Source organism: Mercenaria mercenaria, chromosome 6, assembly GCF_021730395.1.
Source record: "Mercenaria mercenaria strain notata chromosome 6, MADL_Memer_1, whole genome shotgun sequence".
NCBI classification, from domain to species: domain Eukaryota; kingdom Metazoa; phylum Mollusca; class Bivalvia; order Venerida; family Veneridae; genus Mercenaria; species Mercenaria mercenaria.
The window spans coordinates 37392983-37408304 of NC_069366.1; the positions used below are offsets into that span (position 1 = coordinate 37392983).

Genomic DNA, 15322 nt, shown 5'->3' on the forward strand with positions numbered 1-15322 from the left:
CCACTCAGCCCTGGAGGCCCCCTATGCCTACTGTAATAACCAGTTTCCAAACAGCCACAGTCTTCTATTACCATTTATTGTAAAACTGACAAAACAAGACATGACTCTATTACAATCTGTAAATTGTTACAGTGTAAACAAGTTTAGAAAAAAATTTATAATTCATCTATAACACTTTTGAATATATTCTCTCAGCTTTCATCATCATCTTTAAAGGTGATAGTGTTATCATTCATTTGAAACAAATCTTCATGAAAAATGTCTTCTGGTAGTTCCTCCTCAACGTCATCTGGGTAAAATGTTGGCATTGACACACGGCGGCAATTTTTTACCATTTCCTCTTTACGATTGAAATTAGCAGTGTCGTATATACGAACATAGCAGTGGTTAGGACCGGGTACTCCTGTACTGGTATATAAAATGTTGTACTTGGTGTTGATTCTCCATATCTGTAAATATTGACAGAGATAAATCAACTCTGGTATTTTTTCAAGAAATAGATTCATAATATTTTCTTCCATTTTACTGAATCAATATAAGGAAATAGGAAGATGCTATTTTATCGAATAAAATCTTGCTTTGGTATTTACTATATGACTGACTATATGCAAGTTGCATAAACTAATAAATCGTCCAATGAAGATCCTGACAATTAAAGAGACAAACCCACACATTTTAGGTGAAAAATATTTTCTTTCACAAATCGATAAAAAGTGAGTACTCTGAAAGTGACTAGTGGTACAATCTTATCGTCATAAGATTTTTGAAAGATATTCTTATAAATAACCAAAGATATTGTGCAAAAGGTAGTAAGCCATTGCAACCCTTTTGAAATAATACAGAAAATTTACAAAACCAATATCTAACTTATTTCTAAGCAATTTATCATTTTTCAGCGTCATATATATATATATATGCTATCCCAAACTTGGTGAAAATGAATATGTTGAAAAATTTCACCCTATCTGTGGGCAAGTAGCTTTAAGTCAAGTTGCTCAAACATAACATACACCAATCATGCTTTTTCTTTCTATCACTGTCAAATTCATGTTCACATTCTCTTCATTATATGATATGATTGAAGCAGAAGGTACAGAATATGTAGCTAATATTGTATTTCTTGTAAACTTCCGCATGTGTGTATAATTTTACCTTGATTCCTTTAGTAATTCTCCAATCACCACCCATGATGCCTGGCATCTTCGTTCCTTTGAACATGCCACGTTGTTTCTGAAATATGTAAATAAAATATTTATGAAGATCCTTTGGAAGCATAGAATGCAACCAAGCCAAAAAATAGCAGACTTAGTTTGACTGAGTCAGTTCATGAGGGGTAAAGAAAAGGAGGGGGAAGATTGTAAGTGGGGAGGTGGTGGGGGCATAGTTAACTTAAAATGTGCTAATTTTTGATAGATCTCCAGACTAAGCTACAGTGTTAAACTGATACTGGTATATTTTTACCCAGAGTACACAAAAATCACCCCAGAACAACTTGGCAGGCACAAATGAACACCTGTGTATAACATCTGACCTTCAGCTAGTGAGCTCCATACATACAAGAATGCTAAGATGGTCAAACAATCCTAAGTCATCTAGAAACAGAGATACCACACAAGAAAGAATCATGAAGTAGATACTGAATTTATTATGTCTTAGACTCTAACTGGACATGTCTAGTATTAGTCAATATTTGTTTTTTAGCTCACCTGTCACATAGTGACAAGGTGAGCTTTTGTGATCACCCTTCGTCCGTCGTTTGTCCGTGCGTCCGTCAACAATTTCTTGTCTGTACGATAGTGGTTTCATTTATGATTTTATTTTAATCAAAGTTGCACACAACTTGTATCACCATAAGATCTCGGTTTCTTTCTTGAACTGGCCAGATCCCATTAAGGGTACCAGAGTTATGGCCCCTGAAACGGCCAAAATCAGCTATTTTGACCTTGTCTGCACAATAGCAGCTTTATTTATGATTTGATTTTTACCAAACTGGCACACCTCTTGTATCACCGTAAGATCTTGGTTCCTTTCTTGAATTGGCCAGATTCCCTTATGGGTTCCAGAGTTATGGCCCCTGAAAGGACCAGAATTAGCTATTTTGCCCTTGTCTGCACAATAGCAGCTTCATTTATGATTTGAATTTAATCAAACTTGCACAAAACTTGTGTTGCCATAAGATCTCAGATCCTTTGTTGAACCGGCCAGATCCCCTAATGGGTTCCAGAGTTATGGCCCCTGAAAGGGCCAAAATCAGCTATTTTGACCTTGTCTGCACAATAGCAACTTCATTTATAATTTGATTTTAACCAAACTTGCACACAACTTGTATCACCACAAGATCTTGGTTCCTTTCATAAACTGGCCAGGTTCCATCATGGGTTTCAGAGTTATGGCCCCTTAAATGTCCAAAATTGGCTATTTTGGCTTTTGCAGCCATATAGAGACTTCATTTATGGTTTAATTTGATACAAACTTCCAAAATATCTTCAGCAACAATAAATCTTGGACTCCATGACAAATCAGATCCAATCATAGTTTCCAGAGTTATTTTATATCTGATTACCTCCCCTGATTGTAGTCAAAATGGATTTATATCAGTAAGTACCTACAGGACTTATTTGAAATTTCATTATTGTCATTAGTTGGATCGAGCCAATCAGGGTAGATAACTATGGACTGATTTTATGTCAAATTACCTTTATTTCCAATTAAAATGGGTATATCTCCATAACTAATGAAGATACTGATCTGAAATTTCATTTATGTCAACAGATTTATTTGGCAGATCCTTCTTTTGTTAACTTACAATAATTTTCTTTTGAATTACTTCCCTTTTACGTTACTTTAAATAGCCTATTTTTAGTAACTTTTTTATTATTGGCCGTAGGGAAAAACCGAGACCACTTTTCTATGGTACAACATGGATGGTTCCTCCAATTTTTAGGTGTACTTTGACATATCTGTACCTTGTAAGAATGTTGTTTTTCTTTTTGGTTAAATTTCTTTCCTTTGTTGTTCCTGTCCTTTGAACTTAGATATTTTTTCTGAGGACCTTCTTGTCCTCAAGTGCAATGATAACAGGTGAGCGATATAGGGCCATCATGGCCCTCTTGTATTTGATTATTTTTTATAAGCTCACCTGTCACAAAGTGACAAGGTGAGCTTTTGTGATCGCGCGGTGTCCGTCGTCCGTCCGTTCGTGCGTGCGTCCGTCCGTAAACTTTTGCTTGTGACCACTCTAGAGGTCACATTTTTCATGGGATCTTTATGAAAATTTGTCAGAATGTTCGCCTTGATGATATCTAGGTCAAGTTCGAAACTGGATCACATGCCTTAAAAAACTAGGTCAGTAGGTCTAAAAATAGAAAAAGCTTGTGACCTCTTTAGAGGCCATATATTTCACAAGATCTTCATGAAAATTGGTCAGAATGTTCATCTTGATGATATCTAGGTCAAGTTTGAAACTGGGTCACGTGCCTTCAAAAACTAGGTCAGTAGGTCTAAAAATAGAAAAACCTTGTGACCTCTCTAGAGGCCATATATTTCACAAGATCTTCATGAAAATTGGTCAGAATGTTCACCTTGATGAAATCTAGGTCAAGTTCGAAACTGGGTCACGTGCCATCAAAAACTAGGTCAGTAGGTCAAATAATAGAAAAACCTTGTGACCTCTCTGAAGGCCATATTTTTCATGGGATCTGCATGAAAGTTGGTCTGAATGTTCATCTTGATGATATCTAGGTCAAGTTCGAAACTGGGTCACGTGCGGTCAAAAACTAGGTCAGTAGGTCTAAAAATAGAAAAACCTTGTGACCTCTCTAGAGGCCATATATTTCATGAGATCTTCATGAAAATTGGTCAGAATGTTCTTCTTGATGATATCTAGGTCAAGTTCAAAAATGGGTCACGTGCCGTCAAAAACTAGGTCAGTAGGTCAAATAATAGAAAAACCTTGTGACCTCTCTAGAGGCTATATTTTTAATGGGATCTGTATGAAAGTTGGTCTGAATGTTCATCTTGATGATATCTAGGTCAAGTTCGAAAGTGGGTCACGTGCCTTCAAAAACTAGGTCAGTAGGTCAAATAATAGAAAAACCTTGTGACCTCTCTATAGGCCATATTTTTCATGGGATCTGTATGAAAATTGGTCTGAATGTTCATCTTGATGATATCTAGGTCAAGTTCGAAACAGGGTCATGTGTGGTCAAAAACTAGGTCAATAGGTCTAAAAATAGAAAAACCTTGTGACCTCTCTAGAGGCCATACTTGTGAATGGATCTCCATAAAAATTGGTCAGAATGTTCACCTTGATGATATCTAGGTCAAGTTTGAAACTGGGTCACGTGCCTTAAAAAACTAGGTCAGTAGGTCAAATAATAAAAAAAACTTTGTGACCTCTCTAGAGGCCATACTTTTCATGGGATCTGTATGAAAGTTGGTCTGAATGTTCATCTTGATGATATCTAGGTCAAATTTGAAACTGGGTCAACTGCGGTCAAAAACTAGGTCAGTAGGTCTAAAATTATTAAAATCTTTTGACCTCTCTAGATAGAAGTCAAATAATAGAAAAACCTTGTGACCTCTCTTAGAGACCATTTTTTTCAATGGATCTTCATGAAAATTGGTCAGAATTTTTATCTTGATAATATCTAGGTCAAGTTCAAAACTGGGTCACATGAGCTCTAAAACTAGGTCACTATGTCAAATAATAGAAAAAACGACGTCATACTCAATACTGGGTCATGTGGGAAGAGGTGAGCGATTCAGGACCATCATGGTCCTCTTGTTGATAATATGATAAAAGATCACCAGCAAACAAGTACAAAGATTCCTTCAAGGATCTGCCTCGTTTATGCGGTATCTTTTTTCACTGGCGATTAGTTCTACCTACAAAGTTGGATTGAAATTCCACCTGTAGTTTTGGAAGAGTAAACCAGATAAACTTGTGTGACTGACAGACAAACACGCACTCAGAAGACAAAATCAATATATCTCCCCACATTTGTCAAGACATAACAAGTACATACCCCTGTTGATAATGAGCCTGGCCTCCTGTGAAACTTTGTATTACCATGTGTTGATGGACCGCCAGCAAAACCAAATCTTTTCATTACTCCTTGAAATCCATGATTTATCCTGAAATTCAAAAACTGACCAGACTGAAGATTTATACTGCTTTATGACAAACTGCAGTTTTTGTGCTCCTACTGGTTTGTCATCTGGAGCCAAAAACAACTTTTTATTGCTTCTCAAAGTCTTTCCATTACAGTATAACTTCTTCCTTTGGCAACAAACATGAAACACTGCAACACAACAAAACTACTTTCTTTTTATATCCAAACTTTTCTGACTCTACATGCCTTATACACACAAAATTTGGTTGGTTGGAATATATCAACCAAAACTTACATTGCAAACAAAAAAAATTTCTTCTATTTTTAGTACCTGTAACATTGACCTCTGCAGTACAATATACAATCCAAAGCAAGATATCTTGTTAAGCAATCATTTTTTATTTCTTTCAGCTGAGCAACAAAAATCTGTTAAGATTGTCTAGACTTGGTTTAACTGATTCAAAAGTTTGAGCCATTACATAATTTGCATATTATCATTTTTTCACTTCCGTTTATTAATACTTTTGAAATGAAAGTGGTGTTACTGATTCTAAAACAAGAGCTGTCCGTAAGACAGCCAAGCTCGACTATTCGAAATATTGTCCTAGAAGCAGGAAAATATTACCCAAAAAGGTTAAATATCAAAAGAGTTTTAAGTTCAAAAGGGGGAATAATTTGACCAAAATGCATATCAGTTATGGGACTTGCTGCTATCAACTAGTTTTATAACCCCGAAGGCACATGTGAAGTTTCAATTCAATATCTGCATTAGTTTTGGAGATAAAAACTTGCATGTAAAACTTTAACCAGAATTTTCAAAGTCCAAAAGGGGACATAATTTGCCCAAAATACATGCCAGAGTTATGGGACTTGATCCAGTGAGGTTAGTAATTGATCTAGAAAAAGAAAAAATAAGTTTCAAATCTATATGCCTTTTAGTAATAGCTGTATGTACTTGCACACAAAACTTTAACCAGAATTTGCTAAGTCCAAAAGGGGACATAATTTGGCCAAAATGAAGGTCAGAGTTATGGGACTTGCTGCTATCAACTAGTTTTATAACCCCGAAGACACATGTGAAGTTTCAAATCAATATCTGCATTAGTTTTGGAGATAATAACTTGCATGTAAAACTTTAACCAAAATTTTCTAAGTCGAAAAGGGGGCATAATTTGCTCAAAAAACATGTCAGAGTTATGGGACTTGACCCAGTGAGGTTGGTAATTGATCTAGAAAAAGAAAAAATAAGTTTCAAATCTATATGCCTTTTAGAAATAGCTGTATGTACTTGCACGCAAAACTTTAACCAGAATTTTCTAAGTCCAAAAGGGGGCATAATTTGGCCAAAATGAAGGTCAGAGTTATGGGACTTGCTGCTATCAACTAGTTTTATAACCCCAAAGACACATGTTAAGTTTCAAATCAATATCTGCATTAGTTTTGGAGATAGTAACTTGCATGTAAAACTTTAACCAAAATTTTCTAAGTCTAAAAGGGGGCATAATTTGCTCAAAATACATGTCAGAGTTATGGGTCTTGACCCAGAGAGGTTGGTAATTGATCTAGAAAAAGAAAAAAATAAGTTTCAAATCTATATGCCTTTTAGAAATAGCTGTATGTACTTGCACACAAAACTTTAACCAGAATTTTCTAAGTCCAAAAGGGGGCATAATTTGGCCAAAATGAAAGTCAGAGTTATGGGACTTGCTGCTATCAACTAGTTTTATAACCCCGAAGACACATGTGAAGTTTCAAATCAATATCTGCATTAGTTTTGGAGATAGTAACTTGCATGTAAAACTTTAACCAAAATTTTCTAAGTCCAAAAGGGGCCATAATTTGCTCAAAATACATGTCAGAGTTATGGGACTTGACCCAGAGAGGTTGGTAATTGACCTAGAAAAAGAAAAAATAAGTTTCAAAGCTATATGCCTTTAATTGATGGCTGTATGTACTTGCATGCAAAAACTTAACCAAGGTGTGACGCCGACGCCGACGCCAGGGTGAGTAGAATAGCTAGACTATTCTTCGAATAGTCGAGCTAAAAATATAACTGGCTGGTTAGAGTTGCTTTCACCTACATTATAAATGAACAACAGAAAACAAGAACAGGTTTACTTACGTTTTGGCTGAACAATCAACATAATCCCCAACTTTAAAATGCATTGCACTTAGCGGTGTACCTAAAGAAACAAAAAAAAAAACAAAGGTTTCAGATAAAGAAAATGAATACTGTATGCCTACTGTATATAAACACATATAGATTCAACAAAAAAGTTTTAAATCACAAAAGCTGAGGTCTGGTTTTCAAAACTAATAAATCATCCCCAGCATCGATGTTTGTTCCGCTTTATTACCTTTTGTAGTATTGTGAAAAAAATAAATGCACACAAACAAACAAATATATACATAAATCTCCCTCTTGCTGGTATCTATCTATATTTCAAGTTTCATGAAAGTAATAGACCCAGGACATCCGATGGAGGGAGACAGGCAACAGGGTAGATGTAATGAACAGACAAAAGTGACAACTACATGTTTACCCTTCAGGAAGCATAAAATACAACTTAACACTTGATTTCTGTAAAGAATTTTAAGCATTGTGACAAACCTGAAAGTTTCCTGTGACCCCTTTGAAGGGGTAGTGTCAATGATTAATGGGAATTTGTTTTTTCTGATTTAGCTTTTTTTTCAACCATTTTTCAGCCATAATGACGGTGCCTCCTTGTAGTAGTGATCACAATGCCCAATTTTATAGTGCAGCCTCACTGAAATATCATGCTGTAAACAGGTGACATGATACCCCACCAAGTCACATTATACTGACACCGGGCCCACCAGTCCTAGAACTATCCTCATTATTTTGAACAGCTACTTTTAATATACATTTGTACAATTTTTTGTGTTTTGCATGTTTACACCTGCATGCCACAAATCTGTGAAAATGTGCATAGCCGGCTGTTTTAATTAGACGTTAAAACTCTGGAATGACAATTGAAAAGTCTACCTGGTTGTATTGCAGCATCCGGTGTCACAAAAAATCTGGTTAATTTTCTTTTAGGTGGAACACCTGCCTCAGTAAACAGATTGTGGTACGCTTTTGAATACTGAAATACAATAACATTGTTCAAGTAAATGACTCGGAAAGAAAATTTGTGACAGAGTGTATCAAGCAATCTCTGCTGTATCTTTCACCTGTTTGGTATCTTCAGATATTATAGGAATCTGTCACTGGTTGAAGGTGCAGATGGAATCTGCTCGAGGGAATAAGGCCAAGTTACCTCGAAACACTTACCTAGGAGTCATATATTTCTGCACATTCCGCTAGTGATAGATTCTTTTTCTTGTATACCATAATATTCTCTTCAATTAATAGAAGAAATGAAATAAAACAAACGCTTTTCTTTTAAGCACTATTCCATTTAGTAGGGCATGAATTTACCCATTTATATACACCCCAGGGTGTTAGGTGGGTTTTTCCAGCACCAGAGAAAACATGGGAAAATCTTGTCTGGCATGCAAGAAATACATGCATGTACCTTGTCTAAATGTAAAAAGTACCATATCCACTTTTCTTAGTTTCAAGAACAATGCATTTAACATATATCTAACTATAACTAAGTCTTAATAGTTGTAATATGTGTTCATATCAATGTGATATAAAATCACTAACATTGCCAACTATGGAAAAAACATATCATAGTAAATGTTTGCTCCAATCTAGTTTAGTGTACTATCTAAATGATCATTTTAACCTTTTTTCCTTAAATAAATTTGCATTAAACAACAGAAAATTATTGATAAAAGGAGCTACATGATTTATTTGAATTCAATTAATGTGTACACTTTATATTGATATTATGTACCGGTATTAGTATACAAGAATGCTGCATGACCTCTTACATGTATTTGCAGTCTGTATAAAAATCAAATCTGCATACCAAAAAATACCTGAAACCTGGTTACAGACTGTTAATGTATAACGATTTCAAAGTCTCAAGTCATCATAAATGATGAACTATCACCGATATAAACTATAATAGTTACCTGTGGCAGCAAACAACCAGAAACTTTGCAAAACTCAACTGTATGGCTTAATTGCATGGTCATCAAGCACCTTGCTTACAATTGTACAATATGATGGAAGATTAGACTAAAAGAAAGAGCTTACATTCCATGGAGAATCACTTAACGCTCCAACCACAACAGCTCCAATATCTTTACTGTAGCCAGGTAAAAATCCAACAGATTTCTGGAACTCTTCAGGAGAAGAATATCGTATCACATGATTGTCTACAATCTGAAACAAAAGAACTAAACTATCACAAAATAAGCTGATCAAAGCATTTTTAAGATTCTCACCTCATTGAGCAGAATAACTAAGACTTCTATACTGGTTATCAAGCTTGGCCAAGTTAATATGTCCATAAACATTCCGACTAAGTTTGGTGAACACTTGAATTATAAATGGAACACTTGCCAATTTTCACAATTTTAAAAATATTAAGTCCAAATGCAGCAAGTAACTGTAATTTGCATGGTTCATATATTAATTTTGTATTCAATATTCATAAACAATAGTGCTGTTTTTAAATATGATATTTCTTTATTTTGCATTTATCTAAAAAACTCTTACCCTTACATAGTCTTACATGTAATCTGCATTTAACTCATTCTAACTCTCTAACTTCCTGCGAAAAACAGTCTTCATGAGGAATACAACAAAACATGCAAAAATAAATCGATGGAAGTACAAAGGTACAATGTACTTAAAATTCAAAAAAATATTTGCAAGAAACTCAAGTCTTTTTAATCAGCAAGGCATGTTTAGACCAAATTCTTAACATGCTGTGAAATACTTAATTCCAGTACATACTTGTATAAGTTGACACAGAAATCTTGTTCCATCTTTTTTCCACTGTGGGATTACTCCAATCTTTACACCCAACACACCAGTTCTCCTTGTGCTGTAAAAACCATTATAATTACACTGTAATTTAGTGCTGAAATATCAAATAATATACTACACTCTAAATATAAGTCTGAATTTCATTTAAACATTTGTTTAACTTCTGTTGGATGAAAGGTTAAAATCAATTTCACAAAGCTTTACAAAGTTCTGGGATAAGGAATTTAAACAAAATCTTGAGCCTAACTGCTTTAGCAACCATTGTCAAAGTCTACTCCACTCTAGTTTGAATAAAATCAGCAATGTCTAAAACTTTATATTAGGGTCACACTCTCTACCACTACACCACTACACATTCTAAATGTTTAAAAATTTTCAAAACATATTACTTAATTGTCCATTCATTTCTTTGCCATGGTTCATCTCTGAGTGGACTTGGCAGATTTTTGTAGTGATCTCTTGCTGCCTCATCAAGAAAAGCCCTGTTTTCTTCTGTTACAAAATTAAAGTGTGCTGGTGCCCTCTTCTTCACTAGCCAGGGACATGGCTCATTCTTCGCTCTCGGCTTCATGCGCCGCTTACCTCTAGTCTGCTGGTAACATAACAATGGTCTAGAAAAAACAACAATTATAATTTATAATTATCTGATATGGGAAATCCTTCACAGGCCATCTGTCAAATATAGATTTTTCTAAAATTACACATAAATTTTTAACTACAAGTAACAATGAAACAAAATTCAAACTCATGGTATAAGGTCAAAAGCTAGGTCTTGATCGCAATTGAGGTGTTCTCGGCCTCTCCAGTCGGTGTCTACAGAGGCGTTGGAGAGTACATCAACTAAGTCGAAATCTACTCATCTTCGATTACTGCTTAACAGTTATTGAGTTAACTCCCCTTAAGGGTATTTCGGCTACTGCTGTATGATCAGTTTCAAAATGTTTAGGCACTATCTCCTTTTCAATAGTAATTGTTTTGGCACTACCACATTTATATAACCAAAGGCAATAGCAAAAGATAAAGGGTTTCAAAATTTAAGATTTACGTACGAATACAGTTGAGTACGAATCGCAAATAAAAATTACAAAATACATTAGATTCCTTCTCAGCAAGGAGAGTTACATAAACATTTGATTTAGAAGGAAGAATTAAAGCTAACTGTTAAATATGAACCTAAAAACATTAGCTGAATGCTCGATGTAAGCGCTATTTGTCAAAAGCAAAGCATTTCCAAGTTTTAGAAGTCCTTTGGCAGCCATGCTGTTTATGCTGGGTAGGGATAGAGTGCGAAATGGACTCCATTTCGCAAAATGGACTTTACGTCTACGAAATGGACTTTTATTTTCTTAATTGTGACTTTAATGAAAAAGTTATATGTATTTTCTTCCATAGATATGATTGATAATAGGTAAAGCTAAATATTGATCACCTTTGAAAAATCATTTTTTTAATTTATAACCAAAATATTGCAATTTATTAAGACCGCGTCCTCCGAAATGGACATTTTCGTGCAAAAATTCTACAAAATGGACTTTTATTTTCTTAATTATGGGTTTAATTTTGATGATTTTTGTATTTTCATAAGAAGATATGATAGGTTAAAGGTAATACTAAATATTGGTCACCTTTTATACATTATTATTGTAACTTAAAACCAAAATATTACAAGTTAGTACGGCCGCGTCTTCCGAAATGGACATTTTCGCGCCAAACTTCTACGAAATGGACTTTTATTTTCTTAAGTGTGGCGTTAATGTCTATGATGTTTGTGTTTTCATGAAAAGATATTATTGCTAGAAGGTAATACTAAATATTGGTCACCTTTGATAAATTATTTTTTAATTTTTAAACATAATATTGCAATTTATTGAGACCGCGTCCTCCGAAAATGACATTTTCGCGCCAAACTTCTACGAAATGGATTTTTATTTTTCTAAGTGTGGGTTTAATTTTGATTAAATATGTATTTTCATAAATAGATATGATAGATTAAAGGTAAAACTAAATGTTGGACATGATACTGTTTGTGGCTGCTGAAGTCAGAATGTAGTGTGTTTTCAACAGGCTGTGATTTCAGGAAGAGTGTTTCTCTGTTCACGGCGATTTTCAGCTTCTTCAGCCCCTGTTTAGCTGCCTGTTAATAAAGAGTAAGCAATTACGTAGTGCCATCTTGTAAACATGGGGAAGAAATTAAAAGTTAAAAACGACAATAACGTTAGTTACGGTAATATACGCCAATAGTGCGCATAACATCACGTGTGAAAATATTTTGTTTAACATATATGTAATGGGCCTTTTGTTTCTGAAATAAATCTTCATCAGACTAAATGAAATAAAGCAAGGACGTTGCAATCATTATCTGAAATGGAAGCATGCGCTTACGTAACTTGGAGAGGCAGAAGATGTACATTGTAGTCAATACGACGTTATCTAACATATGAAGTCATAACATCTAACAAACAGACATTAGTCCCAGGTACTGTGAAGTGCCGCCTCCGTATTAAAATGCACTTCTTATAGTCTCGCCTTTATATCGTCAAGACGATATCTACCTTTAGAAGTTATAACATCTAACAAACAGACAGTAGTCCCAGGTACTGTGAAGTGCCGCCTCCGTACTGAAATGCTCCTTCAAAAATGTATATTTTGTGCCAACTTAAACGTTATACTAATGCATTTACCTTTTTCAGCCTTTCAGTTCCCATAAGGAAGTCAAATGAGCCGTCGTCGCAGCTTCGGCAAACAATACAGATATAACCAAGCGGTGTGCCTGTCCATTCTTTGCTCTCTGCTTTGTCGATATTCTGACAATTGTAGTGCAGCCATGACTGACAAATCTGTAATATTAATTATATATTCAAGAAATAATTCACATTAAAACGGTGCTTTAACCTTATCTATACACGATGGGCGGTTATACGAGGGCGCAGCCCAGAAATAGTAGTACGACTTGCAGAGGATTATTCTGCAAAGTGAATAACCAACTTAAAGATGTTTTTTCATAATTATTTCTAGCGGACAGAATTTTCTATAACTTTGCATACTTATAGATTGATGTATGACAATTGAATATATAAAAAATAAAAATGATAGGTACCCATGCTTTTTATTACAATATTCAAAGTTTATTAAGAACACAAAAAAGGTATTTTTTCCGGAAGAAACATTACATACATGTCATGATAAAACTACTGCGAACAACTATTTACTTAAATTTTCACTCTGATGTTACTGTTTATGCATTACAATTAATGAAACGATACTTTTGCGCTAGTGCGCTGCACATCCGACAATTATGCACTTTCAGCGGCGAATCCTGAACTTTACGCAAAAAATATTGTGATGAACTCCTTTAATAAATTTCTAACTTAATCAAGACAGTTGTTCAATGTGATATTTCGTTATTCATAAATGTTTCCCTCAGCCACCCCCATCCCCAATTGTATTATATGTTTATAGTGATTCTTTATCCCCATATTGTATTTTGAATACTTGGGTGAATAAAAGTAATGTTGTAAAAAATGGGAAATTAGTTCCTTATACATGTAAAATAACAGTATATCAATTTTACTACATACTTGTAAATTAAATTCAATTTCGATTTATTGCATAAAGCGTGTTAGCACAATGTCTATAGCAAATACAAAAAAATATAATATGGAGCACAGGGAGTACATAATTAAACTAATAAGTCAATAAACGACAATTAATGTATAAATCCAATTATGCTAATTTTCTTATTTGAATGTAATATATTACCACAATCAAACAACAATTCAAAACATTAAAACAAAAATTCTTACCTCACAGTAAATACAATCCGTTTTACAATTTTCCAGACACACTGAACAAGCGTATTTCTTAGACATTTTGACGAAAAAATGTAAGAGTAGACCGCGTATTCAATAACGGGTGTATTTATACGATTTTATTTAATTGGCATTTCTCAATTTTATATAATTGTTATTAAACTTACCTTTGACTGTTTTTGATGTCGGAGCGAACAAATATACTTGCCGCTCTAATATATGATAATTAGTAAGGTGACAATGGTAAAGATACACACGTGGTCAATCAAGAGAGGCTAATATTATACACGTGCATACACTGATTAGTTAGGTGTGATAATCCAATCATCGGGCAATTAACGCGAAAATAATATTAAAAGCTGCAGCAACTTAATTACAATTAAATAAACACTTTATGACATGGAAAAACAATTTAAATAATTTTTAAAAGTATCTATTTGTATCTTTTAAGGGACATATCTATTTCGTAAAAAAATAACTCATTATTTAAACGTTCTAACCTGTCTAATATTTCTTATGTAACTATGTTCCGTATAAAATACGGCAGGTTATCAAAAGAGTGTAACATGTAAGTTAAACTCTAATCTATCACATCTGTCAAAGAAAATGACGATATCTTCAACATTAAGTTTGGCACACAATTTCCATTTCCTATGACGCGCTCTTAATTTACATTGTAATAATTCTGTTATAAATAACAAAAATATATCATCTAAAATGACCAATCCAATGTGAAGGTTTATCTATTATTTAATAAAATAAATTGAAGAAACTTCATAAATCTTTGAAATTAATGCCGCAATTAAAAAATAAAAGTCCATTTTGTATAAGATTTTGTATGAAAATGTCCATTTCGTAAGCCGCGGTCTTGATAAATCGTACAATTTCTTTTATTCACCCGGCCAGTTTACCATAAAAAATAATCATCATGTAGGTGAAACTATCCTCTATCAGATTCATTTAAGAAAATACAGATATATTTGAAATTTAAGCCGTATTTTAAATAATAAAAGTCCATTTTGTATAAGATTCTGTATGAAAATGTACATTTCGTAGGCCGCGGCCTTGATAAATCGTACAATTTCTTTTATTCCCCCGGCCAATTTACCATAAAAAATAATCATCATGTAGGTGAAACTATCCTCTATCAGATGCATTTAAGAAAATACAGATATATTTGAAATTTAAGCCGTATTTTAAAAAATAAAAGTCCATTTTGTATAAGATTCTGTATGAAAATGTCCATTTCGTAGGCCGCGGTCTTGATAAATCGTACAATTTCTTTTATTTCCCCGGCCAATTTACCATCAAAAATAATCATCATGTAGGTGAAACTATCCTCTATCAGATTCATTTAAGAAAATACATATATATTTGAAATTTAAGCCGTATTTTAAATAATAAAAGTCCATTTCGTAGACGTAAAGTCCATTTCGCGAAATGGAGTCCATTTCGCACTCTATCCCTACCGGTTTATGCTTAGCTCATGG

At 34.0% G+C, this 15322-nt stretch overlaps 1 protein-coding gene across 1 annotated transcript; it reads right to left on the bottom strand.

The window, feature by feature from the left end:
* Positions 1 to 62: 62 nt before the first annotated feature.
* Positions 63 to 11298, bottom strand: LOC123549092 (39S ribosomal protein L3, mitochondrial-like). The gene is made up of 9 exons (XM_045336895.2): positions 11197 to 11298; positions 10413 to 10634; positions 9991 to 10081; positions 9286 to 9414; positions 8122 to 8221; positions 7237 to 7297; positions 5028 to 5136; positions 1153 to 1230; positions 63 to 449 (listed from the first exon to the last, which is right to left on the bottom strand). Exons 1-9 carry the CDS (start codon positions 11280 to 11282, stop codon positions 192 to 194), a joined length of 1134 nt encoding a protein of 377 aa, XP_045192830.2. The 5' UTR covers positions 11283 to 11298; the 3' UTR covers positions 63 to 191.
* Positions 11299 to 15322: the final 4024 nt, after the last annotated feature.